The following is a 23863-nucleotide window of genomic DNA, read 5'->3' on the forward strand; positions in this document are numbered from 1 at the left end:
CTGGATCTTCGTTCTACCTGATCATAGGTCTCACTCTTTCTCGTCAATATTCTCTTTGCAGAGAACCTTCCCTCATCTAATTCTTTCTCCTAAAGCCAGGTCATCTGCATCACTTTACCCTTTTGTAAAATTTGTCTTCATAGTACTCAGCAGACAAGACTATTTCAAACAGCTGTCTCCTCATTTTCCCTACAACTGTCAGTGAACAAGATTCAGGTTTCGCCTGTTAATCACTGTATTCCCAGAATCTAGAATAGTATCTGACACATTGTAGGCACCTAATAAATACTTGTTGAATGAATGGAACAGAAATAAAGTGAAATAATGCAGTGAAAATTCAATTGGGCCGTATTTAAATGAAAAATCAGGATCGTACTGTTATGATAACAAAGTTAGTTTAGGTGGGACTAACAGTGCAGTTCAGCTTTAGGTCCAGGGAGGCACCATCTCCCTCTGCATCCTCACACTGTTGAGTCTTTCACTAGCACATATACTCACTCAGGGTTCTAACAATGTCTACTCAGGTGGATGCATAAATTAATGGAACAACAACAATCCATGTCTTCAGATTCTTGGTCACCCCAAAATTCCACCAAGTCACAGGAAAGAGGGAGAGAGCTCAGGAGTACAATTGGAGGGGTTACAGATCTTGAGTGTTAGAGTTAGTCGTTCAGTCGTCTCTGACTCTGTAACCCATGGATTGTAGCCCGCCAGGCTCCTCTGTCCATGGAATTCTCCAGGCAAGAATACAGGACTGGGTAGCCATTCCCTTCTCCAGGGGATCTTCCTAACTCAGGGATCAAACCTAGGTCTCCTGAATTGCAGGCACATCTTTTACCATCCAAGCCACAAGAGGGGCCCTTTACAGATTTTGAAATATGTGTAATAAAATCAGCAGATTCTTAGGAGACTGGTTTGCTTATTTGATAGATAACAGGGACTGAGGGTGCTGAGAACTGTCCTTTACTTTTACTGAAGTCAGAGAAGAAGGTATTTTGCTGTGAAATGAAGGTTTGTGTCCTCTCTGAAAATTCCTATGGTGATGCACTAAACCCCACTATGACTGGATTTGGAGACGGGGTCCTCTAAGGAGGTAGGTTTAGTGACGTCATAAGCAGGAGGGGTTAGTGTTCTTATAAGAAGAGACTCCAGGGAGTCACTCTCTGCCCTCTGCACATACCAAGGAAAGGCTATGTAGGCACTTGGTGAGAAGGCTGCTGTGTGCAAGCCAGGAACAGAGGTCTCACCAGAAGTGAAACCCCGCCTTGCTCCTGGACTTTCAGCCTCCAGAGCTATGAGAAAAGAAATTTCTGTTGTTTAAGTCACCCAGTCTGTGGTATTTTGTTATGACAGCTTGAACACACAAGCTAGATTATGAATTTGGAAGAAATTTTAACCAGAGAGAAACAATGAAACAGGCTACCAAAAAATCTATAATCAATTAAGCAGTAAGATGTGTAGCTTTCTCTTTCTTAAAATCCCAGTTTTAACACTTACTCTAACACCTCGCCAGTGGATGTTCCTTTGGTTACCTGTGCTAAAGAACTCTTACCTGCTCTTTTTCAAGCATATCAGCTTTTCTCAATATCTTCATTGCATAGATATGGCCTGTATCTTTCTTCTGGACCAGCCGCACCTTGAATGTAAAAATTATAGCACAAATTTCTGTCACTGCTATTTATTTAGGGGTGAAAGGTAGGCTCCTTTAAAGAAAGCAGTGCTGTAGTTTGCTGTTGCCGGTTATTTTAGAAATTCTATTAAAATTACAGTACTTTAATACACATTTTAACCCATTACACTACTTACATATGAAGCTACTATCTTAAGATACATATTTTCAATAACAGCGACTTTAAAAAAGAAGCACACCTCTCCGAACGCTCCTCTTCCTATAACTTTCAGAGACTCAAAGTCATCCAGGCCAAGTCTGGTCCGCTTGAGCCGTAAAAACTCTGTCTCCTTGCGAGCATGCTGTGATCGGCGTAACTTTTTCTATTAAAAAAGAACATTTTAGGAAGATGATTTTTAAAATCAGATTGTTTCAAAGGAAGCCTATAGTATTAAAAGAAGTGACATATTAAAATGAAGGTAACATATCTTAAATATTATATACTGGTGCTACAATTTATTTACCAAAGGTGAACATTCATTGAGCATCTAAAAAATAAAATAATTTTTAAAATCATTTAAAAATTTTTAACAATTGATAAATCTTTATTCTTGAGAAAGACTCTGTTAAATATTTCATCTTAACAAGTCCACATATTCTTTCATCTATATATTAACTTAATTCAAAAACAAAAATTAAACTTTAGGAAACGCTAGTAGCATTCTTTATTTTTCTTTTGGCCGCATCGTGCAGCATGCGGGATCTTAATTCCACAAACCAGGAATCAAACCCGTGCCCCCTGCATTGGAAAGCAGATTCTTAACTGCTGGACCACTGGGGAAGTCCCATAATTTCTGATATTCATTTTTTGCTGTTAACAAATCTACTAGGGAATTGTGTCAACTCCCTAATTTCCAAGGCTGCTCTCTAACAGCAGCTGAGACTTCAGACACTGAAATAACACAGCAGCAGTATTTCCATACAGACTTATTGATGGTAGAATTTATTCTTGGGCAGATTTTTTAAATAAAGTGCTTGAGACTTGGCATATAACTTCTTAAAAATATGAAACTGCAACAACAACAAAATAATTACACAAAGAATCCTTTAAAATATCCAAGTCAATAATTTCACAATTCATTATACAAAGATTATAAAAAATACTATTAAAGAAAAATTATGAACTACCTGAAGCTTACACTAGGAATGGGCATTTATTTAATTGTTCTAAACCTTGCTTTTCCTTCCCCTCATGAAACAAAATTCTGCTTTTTGACATAGAATTATGTCAAATTAGCTCAACCTAGTAGAGGTCACATAAGACTCTTGAGAGTCCCTTGGACAGCAAGGAGATCAAACTAATCAATCCTAAAGGACATCAACCCTGAATGTTCATTGGAAGGACAAATGCTGAAGCTGAAGCTCCAATACTTTGGCCACCTGATGTGAAGAGCTGACTCACTGGTAAAGACCCTGATGCTGGGAAAGATTGAGGGGAGGAGGAAAAGGGGACAGCACAGGATGAGATGGCTGGATGGCATCACCGACTTGGACATGAACCTGAGCAAACTCCAGGAGATAGTGAAGGACAGGGAAGACCTGGCGTGCTGTAGTCCATGGGGTTGCAAAGAGCTGGACACAACTTAGCAACAGAACAACAACATAGTAGAGGTCACACAGAATGGGTAACAAACAAAATCAGTGAAAAAATCAAGCCCCAGTTCATCTTCAACTGAACCCTATCAAACATGCAGAGAAAGAAACAAGTCAAAATGACTGAAACGGTTCAGCAGCACTGTTCCTAAATGTAGTTCAAGATATAACCACTGAATAAACCCTTCCTACCCCTGTGTGCAACTGTTTCCAAATTGGTAAAGTGAATTATTAATCAGAAATATGCAAGGATGCATCATCAACACAATGGAATTTTGATACTTCTAACAAAGTCTACAAAGATAAAATCAGGAAATTATGTCTTCAATCTAAACACCTTTAAAACAGCTAAATGAAGTCACACCAGTGGTGAAAATAGTGAAGACTTTCTTTGTTTAAAAATGCCTTTTGAATCAATAATGTTGAAAAATGAATTATTAGTAAAACAAAAGGATAGCTCAGAAGGAACTTGTTACAAATTCTGACTCTAATTTAAAAAGGCCACACGGTGGCACTATAACACCATTTTTCAAAGAAGCAAAAGCTCCTTTTAAAAATTACATGCATGATTAAATATAAGAATTCTGAAAGGCAGGCTGGATTTCTGGTTTTATGGGTTTAACAATGTACAATTGGATGAAGATTCAGAAACTTGTCTAAGCTGAATGGAAAAGACCACATCACAATTTCATAAATTATGCTCAAAGTCGACAGACAAGAGAGGCAGTCAAAGAACATAATGCTTATCACTATTTGACAGGTTGTGTAGTGTAGTAAGTAAACAACATTTATGTAGTCAGGAGACGGCTTTTAAATGGTGAAAGGGAGATCATAATGTATGGACTATACAATCCTATGAAGAAGGGAAATCACCTATGACACTGTCATAGTACTTGAAAAACAAAAAAACCTATCAAATATCAAATATCAAAGTCCACGTTGTAGTCCAAAGAGAGTTGAAACAAGTTCACATTTCTTAAAAAACTGATGAAAAAAGCATGCTGATATATCTGCTCACAACTTGTGTAAATCAAGTCATCTTGGAAAGCAAGTAACGTTGTAATCATATTTTTGGTAATCATATTCTTTCCTCTCGAAGACAACAGAAATCTACGGGCAGGCTTAACATTTCAAGGCTCTCTTGCAGCTTAAACTTGTGCAGTTTGGTTTTCCCTTACAGTAAAGAGTATTCCATGTTAGACAGTATTTAAAAGGAGATGAAACTAGAAATACACCATTTTTTTTTCTCCATTCCTCTTCAAATGGGCGTTCCTCAAACGCTCATTTTGCAGGGTGCTCAATTTTTGTAGAAGACAGTGTACACAGAAGTTTTAAGCTATGGAATACTTCAGGTAACAACTTCATCTCTTATAAATGCTTCTCATGGCCACATTATATACGGTTTAGTTTTCACAACTAACTTTCATAAACTATTTCACAAGTTAGTTTCTATTACAGAATGCATTAAGGATGAATTTATTTTTATAAAACAATTTTACTTTGAAAAGATCCACCCCACATAAAGATAGTTTCAGCACACTACATTCTTTCAGAGATTGTGTCCATTTGTGACCGTCTAGGGCTTAGAAAGGGGCCCAAGAAGGAGCATTTGTGGAATTCTAATATCTTCACTGAAAATTTTGGATGTTTTATACATGGCTATTTTAGGCCACTGAGAACTTTTAGGGGTAAAATCATCTCACATTTTCTGTGAGTTATTTAAAGAGAATTAAAGGGAACAGTTCTAGACGTACTTAGCACCTCCTGGTGTGGATGAGAGGCTATACTCAATGCTTACATGCATCTGATTTGGCCCCTAAGTTGTTTTTAAATCATTCTAATAACTTGCCAATATTTTAAAAAGGCAAATGATTTCATACAAGTCCAGATTTCCAGCTTCTCTTGAAAAGCAGAACTTGGCTTCACTGGGCCAACAGGATAGCCCTGAAACCAGGCCACCTCCATCCACCCCAGTGCCAGTCATGGGAAACTGGTATAATCAGGCTGGTGGTCTTGTTTTCTTTCAGCAAAGTGAAAAGTGGTATTCTTTATTAAAAGACAAACTGTGAGGCGAAAATCTTTAGAACAAGGCAAAAAAAAAAAAAAATCTATTTCTTCGTGGAAATAAAAAAAAGGTGAATTAAATATGCAAAATATATTAGATCAAAAGACTAAATGTCCCTAGGAAACCAATGTGACCAGCTTCTCTTGTTTATGATACTTGCTTGGCCTTTGGACATCTGCTTTCATATAGTTCTGCACATATTCATTACTTTGAATGCACCTCTTAACAATCATGTAAATTCTACCTAGTTCTTTAAGATTCAAATCAACTGTTAATTCTTCTGTGAAACGTTTTCTGATCCCCTGAACTAGGAAAAAAACCCTCCATATTTTCAAAGTTTGCCACATTCTACCATGTGTACCTATTTGTACATGTACACACAGGTAATCTCTCCTCTAATCTATAAACTCTTTAGGGAGAGATCCACTGTCCATTTGTTCATTTATTTACCAAATATTTATCCCAGCCCTCTGCCAGCCCGGATCATGTAATGCTGAATAGACGTCACGGAGTTTCTACCCTGGGAAGATGGTTTTAAGGCTGCCTCAGGGACAAGAATAGTGTACTATCCCAGTGGACGTGTTGTCTAGAAAGAGACAGAAACATCTTGAAGAATAGTGGAACTGAGGCAGGCAGAAGGAAGAGTTCCAAGCAGCAGAGATGCACAGAAGAAAGCCTACAGGCAGGAGTAAGGAAATGAAAATAATTCAGTCCCACTGGGCAGCCTGGCGATGGGGATAAGGTGAGAGAAAGGGAAGCAAAAGCCAAATTATAAAGGGACTTGTATATCCACTCACATTGAAGAGCTGGCCTTATCCTGAGAGAACATGGGAGCCAGTGAAGGGTATTAAACAGGAGTGACTTGGTCAGATCTGGTTTTTGACAGGTAACCCTGGCTGCAGTGTATAGGAAAACGGGGGTTGGGAACACGGCTGAGAACGCAAGACAGACTAGCTGGGGGCAGTGAGTCTTCAGGTGAAACACACGGTCATTTACACGACTGGGTTCCTGGCACCACACTAGTGAACCAGGAGGTTTTAAGAAACATGCAGGAAAATTTTAAAGAAGATTTGGCAATTAACTGATTCTTCTTGGAGCCCTCTTTTCTTATTCCTCAGACCTAGAATACTGTAGATACTGTTCTCTGAATATGTGTTATTAGAATTTAAAGAAAAAGCTTCCCCCTTTCAAAGATTTCCATCATAGCAACACAGTAAGAAGACCACATTCAAATATTAAACCCACACTATCTAAATTATAAGATCATGTGTGCATTCTAAGTCACTTCAGTCATGTCCAGCTCTTTGTGACCCCATGGACTGTAACCCATCAGGTTCCTCTACCCATGGGCTTCTCCAGGCAAGAATACTGGAGTGGGTTGCCATTCCCTTCTCCAGGGGATCTTCCTGATCCAGGTATCGAGCCCGTGTTCTCTTATGTCTCCTGCATTGGCAGGAGGAATCTTTACCACTAGCGCTAATACTTGAAAAAGCCACTGGGGTAGCTTTTGTACAGTTATTATAGTTTTCCCCTTTTTATTGAGAGATAATTGACATATAATATTGTGTAAGTTTAAGGTATACAATGTGGTAATTTTTCCCCCCACCTTTTGGCCATGCCATGTGATCCACAGGATCTTAGTTCCTCAAAGAGGGATCAAACCCAGATACCCAGCAGTGGAAGAATGGGGTCCTAATCACCAGGGAATTTCCTACAATGTGATGACTTGATACAAGTGAATATATAGTGTGAAATGTGGACCACAATAAAGTTAGTTAACACATCCATCATGTCACATAACTAAATGCTATTTTTTTTTTTTTTTGTAGTGAGAACATTTACTAAAAAGCGACTTTCAGGTATATAACAGAGGCATTAGTCATAGTAATTACAGCTTACATTACCTCTTCATCTGCTAATCCTTCTTCTTCCATAGCCACTTCTAATTTCTTCTGCCTTTTTAGAAGAAAAAATAATTTAAATTTAAATGTGTTCCTAAGTATTTCCATTTAAGAAATGTACATTTATTTTTTCAAGTTTATACTTCAGATTGCTATGCTAAAAAACAAATATTTCAAGTTGAATCAAAATAATCACTAAAAAGATTATAAATATTTCTTTTTCAAAATATAAGCCCAGTCCAGATTTAGCTGTCTTATACTAGCCGAATGAGTAATTTACTTCTAAAGCTGCCTAAATGAATTGTTAGCAAAGGTGACTCATGTTCTAACGTGGAAAACTCTGTTGTCTAATGTTCAAACCTCCAAAATCATTAACATTTATCAGTGCTTATACTAGATGTATAAAAAGGTAACTATAGTGACTAAAAGTAAAAATTTTTAAGGTGGATATTTCTAGGCTTCCCTGTGCTTGAACTTTGGTTTTAACACTTATTAGTTAAAGCTTGTCTACATCCTTCACTTCACCTCTAAACTTGATTTTCCTAATTAATCAAGGAAAGATGTTCAGTGCAATTAAGTATATTTGAGTCTACTATAATTCTTGGGAAATTGGAAAGTGATATATGTACATTAAAATAATAACCCATTAACTACTAGAATATTTGCATTGCTAGGTATAGCCAAGTTCAGTTCTTCAATATTTTTAAATGTACCCTTGAAGTTACTTAAGCTACAGAGGGAGTGGGGGGGGGGTGAGGGGATGTGTGGTGTTGATCAGTACAGATCAAATAACTGGTAACCAGACAGAAAGCTGGAGTATCCACTTTGCAACTCATTTCCAAGTGACTATTAGTATTGCTTTTTTTTTTCCCCTAATGATAAACCTGGGAGAGCTTTTCCTAATTAGTTTTGCAGCATACTAGAAAAAGACTAACTTTCAAAGATTTATCCATAAGGGTTGAGGATTGAAACCATGATGTTTATGACAATATACCCCAAGGGAAGCTCTTTCCTAAACCACTGTTAAGATCCTTTTTATTTCTTATGGAAAATTCATAACAAAACTATCTGAAGCCTGTTCATAAGTCAGCTGTTCATAAGAATATTCTCCACTTACTTCCTCAATTCTAGTAATAAGCACCTACCTTGGTGCTAATCACACTGATTTTTATCTTTTGTTTACACATGATTGCCCAAGGCCAACCCTTTGAATGGACTAAGTTCCTGATACTGGACTCTGTGTCTGCCATCATGCCCCTCTAGACACCAGAGCTGCTTGGTGAATGATCTGAGTTTTCTTCTCTGCAAGAAGAATCCAGAGAGTCAGAGGACCATTATCACCGGAGGGACTATCAATATACAAACAACTTTATTCTTCTGTCAAATCTCTATACTCGCCTTCTAAAGCCAACAACTCAGTAACTTATCCTTCCTTCTGGGAAGAGATGCAAAAACTTTCATCTGTTTCCATACCTAAATGAGAAGACCCACAGGTTTCTCTTGTCCCTTCTTCAAACACAGTTTCCTCCTGAAATGATCTTAAGGTTTGTACTGATTGGTACTTTTTTTGGCTTATGCATTTATTCAATTAATTAAGCCTAAAAAATCCATCACATGTTCCTTAAAGTACAAGCTTTTAGAAAACAGAAGCTATTTAATTTGACTTCCATGGCACTTACCATGTTTTTAAAAAAAAAACTAATTTTTATATCTATTTTCTTTTGTTTAAAACTTCCTGGTGGCTCAGATGGTAAAGCGTCTGCCTACAATGTGGAGGACCCGGGTTCAGTCCCTAGGTCAGGAAGATCTGGAGAAGGAACTGGCAACCCACTCCAGTATTCTTGTTTGGAAAATCCCATGGATGGAGGAGCCTGTGGGCTACAGTCCATGGGGTCGCAAAGAGTCAGACATGACTGAGTGACTTCACTTTCTTTCACTTTCTTCTTTTGTTTGGGAACAGAAGGCAAAACTGAGTTACTTTAAGGCTCCAGCAATAAAAGACAATAATGAACCTTTAAAATTCTCATGAATTTTAAGCCAGCATTGACTTCTTTCTCTCACATACCTTATCTGGGTAGCTACCATGTTTTCCCCATCTTTCTCACTGAAAAAGATGGTAACTTAAGCGATCATTGAAAAAATATAGGACTTTCCTTCCTTGGTTCTCTTTTACTTCATTCAGTCTCCCTTGATGATCTGATCACTTTCAGACTTCCATTATATTTACAATTACAGTAATTTCTTGTATGTTTTATTTCTAACTTATGGTGTGGTTTCTACTTGTACTTACTTTTAGGTATTTCAGTTTTTCTTTTTCCCTTGCTTTCTTATGAACTTATTTTTCCCCTAGCTCTTTTTTTCCTTCTATTAATTTGAAAGTTACAAACTAATTTTATTCTTTTAGTGGCCACCCTAGAAATTATAACAAGCATGCTTAATTTGTCAAAGCTTGAAATTAATCAATCTTTACTCCTCTCTATGTTGTATCCCTATCCTTAGGACACACTGATCTCTAAGAACAATTTAATTCCACTTCCCTCCACTTCCACTTCTACTGTAGAAAAATACTTTAGTTCTATTCTTTAAAATACCTAAGATAGTATCATTATTGTTGAAGTTTTCTTATACAGTCCATTTTGGCTGAGATTTATCTACATATTTACATTTAGATCCTCTGAGTGTGCTCACCTGCCTTCTGCCTAAGTTGAATCTTTTGGAATTTCTGCTGATGGTGAACTCAGTTTAACTCACCTCTGTTCCATTCCCTTTCCTTTTTTCCTCTAGGAATTTTGATCAAAGACACATTTACTATCCTCACTAGTCTCTACCTTTCTTAGCTCTCTTTTATACTTCCTTTCTCTAAGCTGACTTCTGAATAGTCACTTGAGTTTCACTTTCCAGTTCTGTACTCTCCCCAGCCATGTCTAATCTGTAGTTGCTGCTGCTGCTGCTAAGTCACTTCAGTCGTGTCCGACTCTGTGCGACCCCATAGATGGCAGCCCACCAGGCTCCCCCATCCCTGGGATTCTCCAGGAAAGAACACTGGAGTGGGTTGCCATTTCCTTCTCCAATGCATGAAAGTGAAAAGTGAAAGTGAAGTCGCTCAGTTGCAGACCCACCCAAAATTACATCCAAAACCAGATTCTTCCCCTGGAGTTCTATTTCACTAAGTTTCACCACTCTCTGTTTGCCCAGGTGTGGAATTCCAGAGCCAGCATTGACTTCTTTCTCTCATATTCCTTACCTGCGTAGCTGCCATGTTTCTCCCATCTTTCTCACTGCGTTCTTCCTTACTAGTGCTGTCATAACCCTAAGGCTAGCCTACTTTCCACTGGCTGGGACTACATCCTTTCCTGTTTCCAGTTTCTCCTCCCACAATCCATTCTGTACAACACAACTAAAGTGGTCTTCCAGAGAAGCACCTGTGATCATTTAGATCTTCTGTTCAAAATTTTTCAAAGCTCTTTACTACCATGAGACTAGCTTTGATCTGAAGTGTCCACGGCTCGCAGGAAATGGTAAAAATCTAGCTGGAGCTAACTTGGACAATGCCTGACCTGGTAAGGTCCTTTCTTCTGTCTCCAGTATCCTCCCTCCAGCTTGTTAGCCTCTGCCTTCTCCCTTTCATGCATACTGAACAGTACTCTTCCTTAGGAGCTCTGTTCAAATGCCACCAGCCTTGATGAAGCCTTCCCAGCTGCCTTTGTCAAAAACAACCTCTCCTTCCTTCACCCTTCTCAAGGGGCACACTTTTCACCCTTTCATATAATATTCATGTGCATTATCTTCCTTACTGTAAGTTTTCTGAAGGCAAAATAACGTCATTAAAAAAAAAAATTCTCTCATTCCCCCTGATATACACACAACACTACAAATGTTTCTGGATTAAAAGCAGTCATTCATTAATTAGCTCTCTAAAAGAAAGTTTTTTAAAAAAGAAAATATAAAGATATACCATAATCTCACGGTCAGAAACATTTTGTTTAAAACATCAATTAACAAGAGATATACATATATTGGTGCCAGGACAAGACACTATTCTGTGAAGGTAAAACAAATAACCAAGTACACAGTCATTATGGGAAACTTAAAAGCAGCATTCAAGGATCCACAATATTTATATTATTAACGGACAACATGTTTCCATCCCACTTGCAACATAATAGCTTATTTAACTACACAAAAAATTTTGACCAGCCTTTACTATACCTGGTTTCTCTCTCTTCATGCTGTAAAATCAGGTTGCTGTAAAAATTCTCCAATGTGAGCTTGGCGACAGTCACTCTTTCCCGGGTGTGGTTGCTCATAGGAAAGGTGGTTGTAGACCCTGCCGTCATTGCCATAGTAACAGAAACTAGAAAGACACAGAGACACAAATTATTTCATAGGAAAAGAAAACTTTCTATCTCTTTTAACAAACTCTAGAAATGGCCTGATTTCTACTAGGCAACAACACTGTACCCTAACAGTTAAGACACTGGAGTCTTTCACATTATAAGTAAAATAATATAATAAAGAAATACAGTATTTAGTAAATATAGCAAAGAAAGATAAAGATACACCATTCCCAAAGCAACAGAAATGAAGTCTGTGCTGGCAGATGTAAACCACACTAAAGAAGCACCAGTAGCAGTCCACACACACCATGAGCACATTCACATACATGCTCACCAGTCACTCAAAACAGGGTTCCATCAATTTTGTGGTTGTCTCACTGATTACTAAATAAAATTCACAAGATTTTGCTAATACTTATGACCCAATAAACACACATCTCCAAAAGAGTTAACAAAGTTTAGTTAAACAGAAAGAAGTAGTTTCTGCCATATAAATTGTATGAATCAAGTCATGTTATATCAAATATGCACACAAACATCTGTCAGAGCAATTCTTATGGGTATTATGTTTTAGGGAAAAACTACTTTTAGAAGCAAACCCCTTTGGCCACGTTGCACAGCATGTGGGATCTTAATCCCCTGACTTGTGCCCCCTGCACTGGAAGTGCAGGCTTAACCAAGGATGCCCCAGAAACAAGCCCCTCTGAATGGAGTCCATGGATGCCCTATTTCATCCTGAATCCTAAGTCATTCCAAATAGTGTTGGGACAGTCTAGTACACTACTCTAGACTGGTAGGTCCACTTCATTTTCTGATGAAACTCAAATGCCTGTAGGAACCAGGCAGGAAACAAAAACATATGAATCAAGTCAGGTGACAACAGGGAAGGTCTGTGGTCTTTCCTGGACAATGTTTGCTTACTTTAAAGTCATTCAGGTGCCAACTTTTAAAAACCATTGAGCCAGCCAAGCAAAGTACTGGTTTAAAGAAGATGATGTGATGACTTCCCTGGAGTTCCAGTGGTTAAGACTCCATGCTTCCACTGCAAGGGGCACAGATTTGGTCCCTGGTTGGGGAACTAAGATCCCACATGCTGTGTGGCGTGGCCAAAAACCAAACAACAACAACAACAAACCAAGAAGAAGAAGATAAGGTAGACAATTAGACAAGATAAGGAATGTTAAGACTGAACTCTGGTGGCTGCTATAGGTGGGCACTGACCCTAGAGACTTGCTCACCATAGTCCACATCTGGACCCCACCGCCCCCCCCAAAAAAACCCAAAACAAAAACCCTAGAATGGTTCCATACATTAAAGAAGCTTTTGCTAATCTAGATGGGAGATCATTACAGACCATACGAGAGAAGATCCAGATTGCCAGGGTAACTATCCAACGTTGCATTAATAGCTAAAAGTGTTCTCCCAAATCTGACACCTATCCCCAACACCAACCTCTCGTTAACTAACTACATCAAAACACAGAGCCCTAGATATAGACCTGAACTGAACTTCACTCCAAGGATCTCATTCTTCACGTGAAACAAGTCATACACGGGTTGAAAGTAAACAATTAGGCAAACTCTTAGTTCCGCTGTTGTCTTAGTGAGTTTATACCTCAATCTACTGCTTGAACCTCATTATGTCTAAAATTGCACTTATTATTCTAACATCATAAACTTGTTTCTCTGCTAGCTGCTCTAAATCTTTTTATAACAAGAAGCTGATCACATTACTTGTTTAAAATTGTTCATGGCATGTACAGCAAGTCAAATGAGCTCAGCAAGATAAATAAGGACAACTCATACACAGACTGCTGATATCTATCAGAAACTTTATGAGAGTTTATTCATAAATTCCCCCTTTTTGCCTGAGGCTTTAAGACCATGGCACTCCCAAGCATTTCTTCCTCACAACAGCCCGGTAAAGAAAGGAACTGAAACTTGGAAAAGTCAGCTGGTGAGCTTCGGAGTCCCACCCCACCTATCTCCAATCTGCCTTTCTGGGCTTATCTGCTGCCCTTCCGCACCACTCACTTGGCCTTTTCATGCCTCCAAGCCCCGGCATGACCTATTCCTGAACCAGTTCTGTCCTACGCTCTATCTGCAGGGCTACTGCTGATCCGTCACAGCCCAGTGTGACAGAAGCCTTATTGTGGTGACTTCTCTAAGGTTCCCTGCCAGGAGAGACATCAATTTACCAGAAGACACCAAATGGCATTATTTCAAGTGTGCTCTCTGCTGCGTGTAACAAATACCCCAGGTACAAGCACTGATCACGTCATCTGCCTATCCCACTAAACTCGGAGCACTTCTGGGCAAGAACTTGCCCTGATTCGTTCTTGAGCGTTCACCTTGATAGCACTGTATTGGACTCAGAGTAGGTATTACTCAATGAAATGAGTCCACTTATCAAATGGGGGATGGGGTGAAAGGAGAGTTGAAAAAATTAGCAAAACTTGCCTATAAAGGGTGGCAACTGTGGAAAAAGAAACTTACTGAACCTTGGAGTCAGATATTTGGAGATCTAATCCAGGTTCTGCTGCTAAACAATCACATGAAAGTGAAAGTGAAGTTGCTCAGTTGTGTCCAACTCTTTGTGACCCCATGGACTGTAGCCTATCAGGCTCCTCTGTCCATGGGATTTTCCCGGCAAGTATACTGGAGTGGGCTGCCATTTCCTTCTCCAGGGGATCTTCCCAACCCAGGGATTGAACCCAGGTCTCCTGCATTGCAGGCAGATGCTTTACCATCTGAGCCACCAGGATCCTATTCAAATCACCACAATGCTCTGAACTCAGGTCACTTTCTCCTCAGATCCAGGAATTACAGTACTTGCTCGGCTAGCTCACAGACCTAGTTTAAGGCCATCTGAGATAAGACAACACAGAAATTATACAAATGTAAGATATTATTTTAGGCACTTAGTTTACTTTAAATGTGCTTTAATAATAGTGAGCATTATTTTTGAAACAATAATAAAATGAGCTCAAGAATTATCCTGGCCAAATGCTTTCTGAGCACTAGGCTTGGAATGGTTTCCCAGGTGCCTCAGTGATAAATAATCCACTTTCCATGGAGGACAAGTAGATTCAATCCCTGGGTAGGAGAGATCCTCTGCAGGAGGAAATGGCAACCCACTCCAGTATTCCTGCCTGGAAAATGCTATGGACAGACCAGTCTGGCAGGCTGCAGTCCACAGGGTTGAAGAGTCGGACACGACTGAACACGATGACGAAGCTTGGAATGCTATCTAAGGCAATGCTGCCCCGTTATCTTTGGAGATCTCAGAAAACTGGGTTCATGGTCTATGTTTCAGGATCAGATGCAGAAAGGTCAAAGAAAGGAAAAGAGGAGATGGGATAGTACAGAGCAAACATCCCCAGTCATGTTTGCTAATTGGCACTTGGGGACTGGTAAGGAAGAGGGGAGCTGGGAGGTTGGCTAGAAGTGGAAGAAGTCAAATAAATTTAGGAAGTCTAGATTATACAAAGTTTTTTACTGTATGACTTACCATTACACTGTATCGTTAATGGAATAATATGTATCCTAAATCCTCAAAAAGGCAATAGGTTGACATTTGCGGCAGTATTCGAGGAAACCCCCTTTAGGCATATAAATTTTAAGTTTATAGACAGTTATTTTCAAACACTGGTTTAAAAAAGTGCCTGTTACTTTTTTTAATATTTGCTGGGGGGCAGGGGGAGGGGGACTTAGAAACTTCAACAAAGAAAAATATCTAGAAATTTTAAGAGTGCTTTCTGATTTGTCCAGAATACCTGTAGCTGACAAGAGAATTTTCAAATTGGTTTGCCTGTTGGCAGGAGGAAAAAAGGTCAAGACTCAACTATAGTTATCCAGGGTTTATACTTTCCTTTCAAAGAGTGAATGGTGAAAAAAACTAATAAATAAAACCTTTTATAATGACCCTTGAAAAAGCACAAAGAAACAACGCATCAGTAATGCTCCCAGGTGGCTCGGAGGTAAAAAGTCTGCCTGTCAGTGCAGGAGATACGGCAGATGTGGGTTTGATCCCTGGGTTGGGAAGATTTCCTGGAGGAGGAAATGGCAACCCACTCCAGTGTTCTTGCCTGGGATATCTCATGGACAGAAGAGGCTGGTGGAGCTACAGTCCATGGGGTCACAAAGAGGTGGACATGACTTAGTGACTAAACACCACAAATGCTTTTAGAATTCAGAAAGAAGGATATATGATGAACTCAGGGTGTGGCAGCTGACAGGCTGCCAAAGGGCCTCGCAAAACAGGCTGCTCTGCTCTGTCTGCCAAGGAGCAGGGTCTGGCCTTTAGCTGCCAGTGTTCCAGGGCAATCAGATTATGGAAGCTACCTAATCCTCACAAAGTTCAAAAGAGACTGATAAGCAGGACATAATGGCAGTTCACAGATTTACACAGTAAGAAACTGAGGAACAAGAAACAGATAACTTGCATGTTTTGGCAAACGCACTCTGTTTCTGTAGGCAAGTTAGATGTAAAGACTTGAGAAGGCTGGTGAGCACGGCATCAAAACAGAGAATTGTTTATTCAATTCGACTGTTTAATGGCACAAGGAGAAAGTGGAATCTTAAAAAAAAAAAAAAAAAGATTGACCACTATCTTGCCCAGGACACCTCTACCCATTCAAAGTGGCAGGAGGAGATGGCCAATATTAACCCCTATTGCTGACAGGGCTTTCCCAGATGATGCAAAATTAGGGGGCTAGGAGTGGGCAGAAATATTACTGAGCAAAATTTGGGGGGGAAATTTCTGTGAAACATAACGAAGTTGGGGTACTAAAAACAACTCCAAACCACAGAAAGTGTTTGCATTAGCAGTGCAGAAAAAATGTGAGATAGTTTGAGATAAAGATTTATGAACCTGAAGTCTTTATGAAAGAGGGGTAAACAAAAAGAAGAGAAGGATTCTTCCATAGAAAGATGAAATGAACTTATAACTCCAAAATCCAGAAGGGATATAAAGCGATGAAAAGAGACTTCCAAACACTATATAATTTAACCATGATCACCATGGTTTTTCCATTCAAATTATACATACATGCAAGTGTATGCCTTGTTTAAAAACCTAATCAGAGCAAAACCTATGTCTGTTCATCTCTGTAACAAAATTACAGCACCTGGCAAAGTGCTGAGCACACAGTCTGCATTCTATAAATGATGGTGAGTAACCAAACTCAAAATTAATGGATTTTAAATTGTATATGTCTCATATCTAACAATTTCCTTTGGATTAAAAACTACAGTAGCATTTGGTATTATATTAACCTTCAGAGAGACAAATACTACTTGAGAGAGTCAACTACAGAAAAACCCCGAACTCTCTCCCTTAGTCTGGATTAAATAATCTCTTTTAGAGATTGGCTTAAAAAACAAAATAAAACAAAAATTATTACTCTCTAACCAGAAACAAATAGTGAGTGAGTGAGTGAAGTCGCTCAGTCGTGTCCAACTCTTTGCGACCCCATGGACTGTAGCCTACCAGGCTTCTCTGTCCATGGGATTTTCCAGGCAAGTGTACTGGAGTGGGTTGCCACTTCCTTCTCCAGGAGATATTCCCAACCCAGGGATCGAACCCAGGTCTCCTGCATTGTAGACAGACGCTTTACCATCTGAGCCACCAGGGAAGTCCGAAACAAATAGACTTTATAATATTAAAATTAAGCAAAACTAAGAACAGAAGGGACCAAATTATTACAAAGAATGATCTGGATAACTGGCACTTGTTATACTGCAAATATATTCCTCTAATGGATTTCATACTGCTCTTTGTCTTTTATTTACTAAAGCCCTTTCTTCAGCCAGAAAAAGAACAGGATATAATTTGCAAGTCTAGAATTCCTGCACTGATAAAAACAACAGTAGGTGTCCTTGAATTTCCTGTTCATGTGTTTTGTCCAGACTCTCCTATTCATTAATGGAGAAGCTACCAATGGCAGTTCAGCATTCTTTCGTTTATCAAGCCTGAGGAAAGGAGATAACAAATCTGGCACTGGGGCCATCTATAAATAGATGTAGTGTCTCCAAGCATTCACCATCACACTTCTAGAATAGAAAAACAGAGCTGCTTTACCTGACCAGTACGATTTAACCAATGACTTCACCTTAACTTTCCCCAACTACATTTCAGAGGACAGAGCATCATTAATGCCTTGGAGAATAAACATTTTCCTAGATTCATCATTAGCTGCAACCTAGAATCCCAACAGGTCCTCAGGCTGGACACTGCCCTCTGGGTCCCCAACAGAGCAGCCACAGCTTCTTTCCTCTCTGAGGTACCATCTGAAGAACAAGATATTCACTGTCAGGTGAGAGTTCAAGTGCCAATACTAACCTTTATAGTCATATTATTCCCAACCAACATTTTCTGCAGATACACACAATGTGCCAGCACTGCCAAAGCACTGAGAATACGAAGACTGATAAACACAGTCCCTGCTCTTATGGAGTTCATAGTCCTAGGGTGACACAAGGAAAACTCAAGGAAAAGTATAGACTGAGGTTTAAGAGAGGAGATGCCTCAACTGACTCTCATTGGTGATGATCAAAGAGTCCACAAGTCAGATGGCCAGGGCAGAAGGGGAAGAGGCTGAAAGGGCTTGAAATCAACTGACACACTGAAGTGTAGAGAACGGCTTGAGTACATCTGGTGAAATAGCCAAAGATGAAGGTGCAAAGTCAGTCAGGAATCATAAAATACTTTTCTGGCCATGTTAAAAAATTATCCTGAGTATAAACGGGAGTTGCCTAAGGCCTTTAATTAAGTGAAAAGCAATAAAGAACAGTGCTTGAGCACTTACCCAAGTACCATGAACTCTTCCAAAAATGTTACTTGTTTTAATGTTTTTGATCCTGCTAACCTCCCCTACAATTCTATCTGATTGGGACTTCAGATAGATTATGCTAGCATAGGGAGGATGTAAGAAGGCTGAGTAGACTAGACTGGAGGAGTGTAAATCAGCCTGGAGGACTCAATAAAAGGTCAGGGGTAGCAAAACTGAGGGCCTACAAACATATTTTGTGTAACTTGTACTATGGTTCAGAAATCAGAAGATTTCACATAAAAATCCAGATTTCTGGCTCCTCTCGAAAAAATCCAATCTGTCAAGTTCGAGCCCACAATCCTGCCTGCAAATGGACGGCAAGGACAGAAGCAGTGGGTCCCTGAAAACCCCACTTCCTGCCAGAGTTCACCAACTTCCTTCCTCAGGCCCAGCCTCCTTCACTCCTTGTACTACCTACCTGCCTGCTTCCAGTAAGCATCTGAGATTACAATCCTTGGTTTAGGGCAGAATAATAAGGGCCCAATTTAACACAGTAGGAGAAGAGATTAAAAGAAGGGCTCAGATACTCAGCTGAAAATAATGAAATCTGTAATTCAATTTCCGATTTGGATGACTGGGTAAATCTTGATATCATTAATAAGAACAGGAAGTACATAAGAAATGCTAACTTGGTGGGGAAAGAAAATAAGCTCAAGGCTGATCCTGAGTTATTTCACCAGACACAGGATCCACGGCTCTAAAATGGATAGACACCAGGCCTGCCTTATAGAACTGATGTGAAGCTCCAATGATGGCAAAGCCCAGTGATGAAGGCCCACATTGCTAGGTCTGAATTTTGGCCCAGACACTTACTACGTACATCACTTCAGGCAAATTACTTAAACTTTCTGTGCTTCAGTTTACTGTTGACTAAAATAAAGATTATGGTGGCCAACTTATATAGTACCTGCTTATCATGTTAATGTAGGACTTACAAGAATCACAAAAGTTAATATTTGTAAAGGACTTAGAACAGTGCCTAGTAAAGAGAAACGTCATGTAAGTGTTTGATACCTCCATAATAAATGAGAAAATCTTTTAAATACATGTGGCTCATATTAAATACACAAAACAAAAATGATCAATTTTCTTCCCTTCTTTACCCAGTCCTCCTGCTCATTCCTCCTGTTTTGAGTAACTGTCCTGGTAAGTTAATTTGTAAATTTATTCTCTAGTGGATATTCTCTATGTCTTCTAGTCTTAAAACCTACTTGATTTGAAAGTTTAGAGTGCTTTTAGTGGTGAGAGAAAGGTATCAAAAAGTACTTATCAGTTTTCTAAACAGAAAGACTTGAAGAAAAAAAAAAAAAGACAATTTTTGGTAGAAGTCTCACTAGATGTTAGTGAAGATCTGGGAATGTGGCTATGACAGGAGGAAGTGTTCCAGAGAACTTCTCATCCCTCTCACAAGATGGAGTCATTCCCATGAGGCAAGAGACATTCAGTCTACCTAAAATCCATTTACTCTGCCTAGTGTCAAGAGCTTTTGCTTTTAATTAGTTAACGTGATGCTCTCCATCTGTGGAGAGAGAACTGGCTCTGTTTACTAGTCCAGCAGATCGAATTTATACACAGTTGTCCTTGCTTTCTGTGTGTCAGAAGCCTGGTGGTAATGGCGCAGCGGTGCTAAAGTCAACATTATCATTTTTATTTTTAAAACCGTTTATAAAAAGGTACCTTTTCCTGGTGACCAAAATACAGTTCAAAGGTTGAGCTCCCCAAAGCTTATTTGGCTATAGTAATACTGTTAACAGCAGACTACTTAAGAATGTTAATCCAAACTCCCTCTGTACATAGTTTTTCTTTTAACTTGAAATGAGAAGGGAAAGTGTTGTTTGAAGCAAATGTAATCCAAGAAGCTGAATTAAATAAACTAAGTTAAATTTGCCAAAGTAGTGGTAATTTTGTCTAAAACCTGGCCTGTTTACAGTTCTTACGGTTTAGGTAATGTAGTAACCCATTTTTCTCAAAAGTATTCAGAAAGAAGTCAACCACTCTTAAATACAGTTATATAATTCAATTATTCTATTGCTATAGCTCTGTCTGGTAATCCATCAGATCTTGCCTGCAAAGGATAGATGCTTACCTGAATCTACCAAGGTACAGTTAACTTAAAAAAATAAACTTCCTCATCTGAAATGCCAGACAACTCCAAATACTGATAATTTAGCACCACAATGGAGAAGAAAACAAGCTTAGAGAGTAGAGGTCACCCTAATTTTTTTTTAAATCAAGTTCTATTAATTGGTATAAGAACGTTCTCTAAGCCTGTTTGTTTTGTAAACAGACTGTTTTGTAAAAAAATAAGTTCATTTATATCATTTTTTAAAAAAGATTCCACATATAAGCAATTTCATATGGTATTTGTCTTTCTCTGGCTGACTTCACTTACAGACTTCTAGTTTCAAGATGAATAAGTCCTGGGGATATAATTCACAGCATGGAGACTAAGTTAACAATATTATACTGCTATTTGAAAGTTGAAAGTATCTGAAAGTACTGTATATTTGAAAGCTGCTAAGAGTAGACTTTGGGAGAAGGCGATGGCACCCCACTCCAGTGCTCATGCCTGGAAAATCCCATGGACGGAGGAGCCTGGTGGGCTGCAGTCCATGGGGTCGCTAAGAGTCGGGCACGACTGAGTGACTTCACTTTCACTTTTCACTTTCCTACATTGGAGAAGGAAATGGCAACCCACTCCAGTGTTCTTGCCTGGAGAATCCCAGGGACGGGGGAGCCTGGTGGGCTGCCGTCTATGGGGTCACAGAGAGTCGGATACGACTGAAGCGACTTAGCAGCAAGAGTAGACTTTAAAAGTTCTCACTAGACACACAAAAAATTTTAACTATATGAAGTGATGGATGTTAACTATTATGATAATCACTTCAGAATGTGATACATATATCAAATCATTACACTATACATCTTAAAGTTACACAAGAGAAGTTCTTGGATAGTGAGAGAGAGAGTGAGGCACGACAGTGATCTGGAGATTTGGGGCTCCCAGATTTAAGCTGTGGCTCTGAATTGAGACATGGAGGAGTAACATGAACGAAGACAATGAATGCATTCAAAGAACTAGCCCTCCTTTGGCCTTGTCAGTCATGCTTCTGTATACTTCTAATATCCAGCAACATGAGTTTTCTATGTTTTTTGCTTCTGTTATAAAGAGTATGGGTCAGTGAAAAGAAGACAAATTATTTTCTAAATAGAGTTCAACTGAAGGTTTAAAATTTACTCCTTAAGGGGTTAATTTTAAAGATAGACATTTAGAAATGGAAAAATAATCCTGTTTACAAAAGTAGCAAAGAGGAGGAGGAGAACAACATTCATAAAATACCTAGAATAACCTTGATCCAGAAAAAAAAGTGTTGGCTTTTTGATGAAGAAATCTCATCACAGATTGTGGAAAGAAGGGAAGAATTAGTCAATTAATGTGTTGGGACAATTGGCTATCTATTTGTGGAAAAAAAACAAGTCAGATGTTCATTTCATTCCAAAGGGCAAAATAAATTTCAAATGGTACAAACGGGTGAACATAAAGCTAAAGAGAAAAAAAGGAAAGGAAGGAAAAAGAAAGGGAAGGGAAAGAAAAACATGAGGAAGAACAGGAAATAAAAGGAAAAGGAAAAATTAAACTTCAAAAAAATTACAAGAAAATTAGATGACTACCTGATCATTTAAAGGAAAAGGACTGTCATAATAGGAAATCATCACAAGGAAAATAATCCTAGGTACAATTACAGAAAAATTTTGAATATCCATATATGTATCAAACAAGATTAAAAGATAGTACTTTTAAGGAAAACTGCAAAATAGCAGTATATATTAAACTTTTATGTTAAAAAAACCTTATGCCTATGTCAAAATAAATTAACTTCTTAAAATATATACAAAGTTCATAACACAAGTTTTATAACATTAAAGGTATAAAGAGACAATAAAGGCCCTAATAATAAATAGATAATACTGACTGACAAATACATAAGTAAAAGTAGCTAACAAACATGAAAAACATTAAATGTTAGCAATAAATCAAAGACATGGAAACTTTGAAACTTTAAAATAATGCAATATATTCCCTGCGTAAAAGTAGCCACAACCTGGGGGAAAATTTTCTTGTTTGGGCCCAGTCTATCATCAGATACCTTTCTACACATCATCTGTATCCACGTGGATGTTTTTATAGCTATATTGAGATATAATGGATATGTAAGATTGTGTAACAACGTTCATGCGTGTTGTCACAAATTTCCTTTTTTTTCCTGGGTGAATAACATTCTAGTAGGCTGTGTGTGTGTGTACACCATTTTCTTTATCATTTATCAATGGACAGTTGGACTGCTTCCATGTCTTGGCTACTGTAACATGAGGGTGCAGCAATCTCTTTGATAGTAACTGCATTTCCTTTCTATATTGCTGGACCATATGGTAGTTGTATTTTTAATTTTTTGAGGAACCTCTATATGTTTTCCATAGTAGCTGTACCAATTTACATTCCCACCAATAGTTTACAAGAGTTCCCATTTGTTCACAATCTCAGTAACACTTGTTCTCTCTTGCCTTTTTGATAATACCCTCTCCAACCAGTATAGAGTGATATCTCATTGCTGTTTTGATTTGCATTTCCCTAACGACTTGTAATGTTGAGCACCTTTTCATACACCTCTTAGCCATTTGAATATCTTCTCTTAAAAAATGTTTATTCAAATCCTTTGTCCATTTTTAAACTGGACTGTGAATTTGAGTTGTACAAGTTCCTTGTGTATTTTGGATATTAACCCCCTGGTCCTCGGCTTTTCTTTGTTGGGAGATTTTTGATCACTGATTCAGTCTCCTTGCTCATTATTGTTGGGCACAGATTTTCTATTTCTTCAGGATTCATTCTTGATAGGTTGTATATTTCTAGGAATTTATTTCTTCTAGCTTGTCTAACTTGAGACGTGTAATTGTTCACAGCAGTCTCTTATGATCCTTTGTATTTCTGTGGTATGAGAGGCAGTACCTCCCCTTTCGTTTATAATTTTATTTCAGCTCTCTTTTTTCTTCATTAGTTTAGCTAACGGTTTCTCTATTTTGTTTTTTCAAAGAATTAATTTTTAATTTTATCAATCTTTTCTATTGTTTTCCTATTCTCTAATTTACTCATTTCTATTCTGATCTTTATTATCTGCTTCCTTCTCTAACTTTGTGTTAGCTTGTTCTTTTTCTAGCTTCATGAGGTGGAAAGTTACGCTGTTAATTTGAGAGCTTCCCTTGTTCTTAATCTATGTTTTATATCTATCACTATCAACTTCCCTCTTAGATCCTTTTGCTGTATCCTGCAAGTTTTGGCATGCGTGTTTTCATTTTTTATTGTTTCATGTTTTTGAAATATCTTTATTTCTTTGACCCATTAGTTGTTCATGACTGTGTTATTTAAATTCAAATATTTGCAAGAGTTCCAGCTTTTGTCCTGTTATTTCC

The 23863-nt window shown here is 38.4% G+C and overlaps 1 protein-coding gene across 2 annotated transcripts in view; it reads right to left on the reverse strand.

The window, feature by feature from the left end:
• Positions 1-23863, reverse strand: part of STK38L (serine/threonine kinase 38 like) — an 81575-nt gene that overhangs the window by 15308 nt on the left and 42404 nt on the right. For both annotated transcript variants that reach the window (XM_018048378.1, XM_018048379.1), the window contains 4 exons: positions 11438-11582; positions 7232-7283; positions 1870-1992; positions 1553-1636 (listed from right to left, as the gene is read on the reverse strand). In XM_018048378.1, coding sequence (XP_017903867.1) covers positions 1553-1636; positions 1870-1992; positions 7232-7283; positions 11438-11571 — 393 coding nt within the window. In that variant the 5' untranslated portion in view covers positions 11572-11582. The remainder of the gene's footprint in view (positions 1-1552; positions 1637-1869; positions 1993-7231; positions 7284-11437; positions 11583-23863) is intronic.

The sequence above is a fragment of the Capra hircus genome, chromosome 5 (assembly GCF_001704415.2).
Source record: "Capra hircus breed San Clemente chromosome 5, ASM170441v1, whole genome shotgun sequence".
Taxonomy (NCBI): Eukaryota; Metazoa; Chordata; class Mammalia; order Artiodactyla; family Bovidae; genus Capra; species Capra hircus.